The following is a 5,238-nucleotide window of genomic DNA, read 5'->3' on the forward strand; positions in this document are numbered from 1 at the left end:
GGGTAGCTGCTGGATTTACTGCAGGTGAACTACAGTCTGATTCAAGGGTTCATTATATTTACCATCATTAATCCTAATCTGCCTAGCAACTAAAGGTATTAAATAATGCAGTGGAGTAAAAGTACACCATTTATCTCTGAGTTGTAGGGGAGTAGAAATACACAGTCCCTCAAAATTGTACTTGAGTAAATGTACTTCGTTACTTCCCACCCCTGCTGTTTACAGATTGTAAATTGATGGTAGTTTGTTAATGGTGGAATTTAAATGTCTTTTATTTATCTCGTAGTATATTACACCCCCCCCCCCCCCCCCCCCATGCCCCCCCCCCTGCTCACAGCTGCAGCCTTCCAGAAATCTGACGTGTTTTTTGCATTTCCTGCACCAAGAGAGCCGGAGACAGCAGTGTAGTACAGGGGGGGGGTCTGTCCACGGGAAGTTAACATCAGCACGGGGGTGACTGAAACCAGACCGTGGAACCGAGGAGGAGAAACCCCCCTTTACCTCCCTTTACCTCCCTATGATCCGCCCCTCCTCTGCGGCTCTCCGCTCGCTGCAGTCCGGCTGAAACATCCCCCTACGCGCCGGTCCTCTGGAGCCTCCCACCCTGCACACGGTGCGATGCAACACGGGCTTAATGCTTCCAAGCAGTCCCGCTGCTGCAGTGTGTTTTAACACACACGGATACACATCTGGGGCCTTGTGTGCGTTTGTTTTTGTGGCAGTGCACGTCTGAGAAATGCTGCCCTGTCTATCTGTTGCTGCTGCTCATGTGTTTGGGATATCTGCAGCATTTCCGACAAGTGTAAGGGGAGTACGAGACGCTAACTCTGAGGAAAACAGGTTTTAAATGTGGATTTCTCTCCGTTTTATTCCCCTGGAAGGATTTCTGCCTGGAGGACCACCGGTCTAAACAGTAACTCTGATTTAAAGGGGGCACATTTGGATTTGTCTGCGTGTTATTCCACTGGAAGGATTTGTGCCAGGAGGAGCACCGGTCAAAACGCTTACTGACGATAACATGTTTGTAAATTTGGATTTGTCTGCGTAATACTCCACAGGAAGGCTTTCTGCCACCGGTTGTAGTGTTTTTCTGGATAACCTGGGTGTGTTTTCACTGTAAACAAGTTGTAGCACAAGTGTTTGGGAGACCCCTGCCATGGTGATCTTCAACGGGCAGCTGAAGATCAGGATCCGGGAGGCTCTGGACCTGAAACCCACGGCCTGGTCCCTGCGTCACGCCGTCGGCCCCAAGACCCAGAGCTTCCTCCTGGACACGTACATCGCTCTGAACGTGGATGATTCCCGGGTGGGTCAGACCTCCACCAAGCAGAAGACCAACAGCCCGGCCTGGAACCATGAGTTCTGCACGGAGGTGCACGAGGGCCGGCGGCTCGAGCTGTCCGTGTTCCACGACGCGCCGATCGGCTGCGACGACTTCGTGGCGAACTGCATCATCCAGTTTGAAGACATCCTGCACAGCGGGAGCAAGCACTTCGAGAACTGGGTGAGATGTGACACCCTCAGGAGTACAAGTGAAAGTAGAAGTACCAGAGTGTAGTACATTTACTCGAGCCCTGTACTTTTACTTTACCATAGTATTCTCAGTGTATGCTTCTGTGTACTTCTATTCCACTTCATTTCGTGGGCAAATATTGTTCTTTTTACCACGTGTTTTATGTATTCAGTTACCAGTTACTTTGCAGAATTAGATTATCAGTACAAAACATAAATCAACCAATACATTATAGTATACAATGATAGGTTAAGATACCCAGTAGTGAATAAAGCCCTGCTTTACCAAGTGCAACATTGAAGTGATGAACCCATTAATGCAAGAATCCTTTTGAATATACGGTGCTTAAAATAGCCATTTTGCATAACGAGTACTTTTACTTGTGCTACTTAAAGTATTTTAACATGCTCTTTGATTAAAGTACAATTGTGCAGGACTTTTACTTGTAACTGAGTATTAAGCACTGCAGTATTGCTACTATAGAGTCAATAGTCTGAGTACTTCTTCCACCTGAGAACAAGTATTAGTAACCATGATAATAATACTGCGGAATGATCCATTCTGCATTAGGAGTACTTTTACTGTGGATATTTGAAGTACATTTAGCTGATGATACTCCCTGCACTCGTTAATGCAGCTTTTAGTAAACGCTGCTCATGTTTCCTCAAGACGTTTTCTTCATGTGTTTTATCACAGTTGTGATTTGATTTTCTGATGGAAATGTTCTGGACCGCTGTAGCACGGTCGCACCTGTCGGCCACCCTACCTTTCTGGTAAATATTGTGCAGCAGTGACGTTGTATGCTGTGGAACCAAAACAAGGAGCTTTAAAGAGGCTGAAAGGCTCCATCACTTTGCTCTGTGGAGACTACGTGTGAATGCCACAATCATTTAGTGTCTTTTACAACTCCACCGTAAAGAAAGCCAAGGCTTATTCCTTTTTAAAACAGGTTTTCTGCAGTGTCAACAATGTTGTCCTGTATCATGTTTTGCAGATGCACCCATTGAGTCACAGCACACACACACACACACACACACACACACACACACACACACACACACACACACACACACACAGACATATCCTGTTACCTTTGTTGTGCTCTGGTTAGATGAACCAGTGACCCACTGCAGAGCTACAAAATTGGTGAGAGAGGGTGTTGTTAGGCCGATGCAAACAGATGTACACATACACACACACACACACACACACACACACACACACACACACACACACACACACACACACACACCACACGCAGCAGCATGGAGAAGCTGTTCATTGTTGTCTGAAGCTGCTGAAGCAGACGGATGTTGGAGTGTTTTATTGATGAGGCCTTCAGGTCCATTAGAGTCAGAGATGAAAGAGGAGAGAGGATGAAACAGGTGGAGGACAGGATGGAGGAAAACAAGGAACGCCTCGAAGAGTATTCATCATGGCCGCCCTCTCTGACAATGAGTCCACTAATTTGTTATTCAAATTTTGAAAAATAAGTTAGAATTATGAAAAATAGTTTTTGTGAAAAAGTGAGAATTCAAAATAAATATCAGCATTTTGAAAATAAGTCAGAATATAGAAAAATTCAAAATCTGGAAAGAAAAGTCAGAATTTAGAGAAAATGTTGATATTTTTGGGGAAAAAATGAGAATTTAGAAAAAAATTCGAATCTAGAAAGTGTGGAGAAAAAAAGAAATTGAGAATAAAAAATAGAACTTTGAATAAAATCAGCATTTTAAGAAAGTCAGAATTTAAATAATAAGTCAAAATCTTTGAAAAAACTCCAAATTTGAAAGAAAACTTTGAATTTCCTTCAACAACAAACCCCGGATGATCTGTTTAGGTTTTTACTAACCCTGTGGACCTGATACTAATGGATTCGCACCGTGGGGTTTTTGAAGGAGCACGGTTTTACGGCGCGCCCAGGGTCTCTCTACGCTGAACAAGTCTTGACTTAACATACAATATGATGGATCAGACAAAGAACACTTGACTTCACCTCCAGGGAACTGAACGGTTTGTCTAGGTTCCCAGTGAGTAATGCTCATTTAAGCGATACTGAGGAAAGCCTCTCATGGAGTGGGGTTTTCATCCTTCTTCAAAAGCATGCAGAGTAGTCACAGAGGCTCTTGATCAAAGCATGCATAGGATGTGTAGTTCAACAACAACATTGGAGAATACCAATATACTGCAAGGACATATCATGCTGGAGAAATCAGAGTCAGGACGGTGCAAAGCAAGGATTCCTTCTCCCTCTGGCTGCTTGGTGCTTCCAAGTGGGCTGAAGATCGAATAATAATAAATAAAAGGTGTGATTTTGTTGTCAAAAAGCCAAGACTGCACCAAATCAGAGCTGGTGCAAGATGACCTTACTGCAAAATGAGCGTGAGGAAAAATTCTAACACAAGTCCTGGCAAAGTAAGAGTTGTTCTTGAGTGACAACAAGACAGTTAGCAGTGTCTGTGATGGGGGATACTGTTAGATATCTAACATATAAATCCATATAGGACACTTTAACATGTGCAATTGGATAAAAAGTGCCTACAGCATTCAGATTCTCCATGTTTAATTATTAAAAAGCAACGCATTTTGATTTAGGGAATATTTTGTCCCGTGCAGAACATGGAGACATGTCCCAGCAGAGACACTACATACTGATATACACCTGAACATCAGCAGGAGAGGACTCTTTAAAGTAGAGACACTACATACTGATATACACCTGAACATCAGCAGGAGAGGACTCTTTAAAGTAGAGACACTACATACTGATATACACCTGAACATCAGCAGGAGAGGACTCTTTAAAGTAGAGACACTACATACTGATATACACCTGAACATCAGCAGGAGAGGACTCTTTAAAGTAGAGACACTACATACTGATATACACCTGAACATCAGCAGGAGAGGACTCTTTAAAGTAGAGACTCTACATACTGATATACACCTGAACATCAGCAGGAGAGGACTCTTTAAAGTAGAGACTCTACATACTGATATACACCTGAACATCAGCAGGAGAGGACTCTTTAAAGTAGAGACTCTACATACTGATATACACCTGAACATCAGCAGGAGAGGACTCTTTAAAGTAGAGACTCTACATACTGATATACACCTGAACATCAGCAGGAGAGGACTCTTTAAAGTAGAGATGCTACATACTGATATACACCTGAACATCAGCAGGAGAGGACTCTTTAAAGTAGAGATGCTACATACTGATATACACCTGAACATCAGCAGGAGAGGACTCTTTAAAGTAGAGACGCTACATACTGATATACACCTGAACATCAGCAGGAGAGGACTCTTTAAAGTAGAGACACTACATACTGATATACACCTGAACATCAGCAGGAGAGGACTCTTTAAAGTAGAGACGCTACATACTGATATACACCTGAACATCAGCAGGAGAGGACTCTTTAAAGTAGAGACACTACATACTGATATACACCTGAACATCAGCAGGAGAGGACTCTTTAAAGTAGAGACACTACATACTGATATACAGCTGAACATCAGCAGGAGAGGACTCTTTAAAGTAGAGACTCTACATACTGATACACATTACAGTACAAACCAAATGTCACTTCTTACAAGCCCAAACACAACCATACCTGCAGAGCCGGTCACATTGGTAGTGAACCAAAACACACACACACACACACACACACACACACACACACACACACACACACACACACACACACACACACACA

The 5,238-nt window shown here is 43.2% G+C and overlaps 1 protein-coding gene across 1 annotated transcript in view; it reads left to right on the forward strand.

Moving 5' to 3' along the window:
• The first annotated feature begins 438 nt into the window (after nucleotides 1–438).
• LOC134859003 (protein kinase C epsilon type-like) overlaps nucleotides 439–5,238 on the forward strand; it is a 48,025-nt gene continuing 43,225 nt past the window's right edge. Inside the window, 1 exon segment of the mRNA XM_063875271.1 lies at nucleotides 439–1,504. Coding sequence (XP_063731341.1) covers nucleotides 1,157–1,504 — 348 coding nt within the window. The 5' untranslated portion in view covers nucleotides 439–1,156.

This window comes from Eleginops maclovinus, chromosome 22 (assembly GCF_036324505.1).
Source record: "Eleginops maclovinus isolate JMC-PN-2008 ecotype Puerto Natales chromosome 22, JC_Emac_rtc_rv5, whole genome shotgun sequence".
Taxonomy (NCBI): domain Eukaryota; kingdom Metazoa; phylum Chordata; class Actinopteri; order Perciformes; family Eleginopidae; genus Eleginops; species Eleginops maclovinus.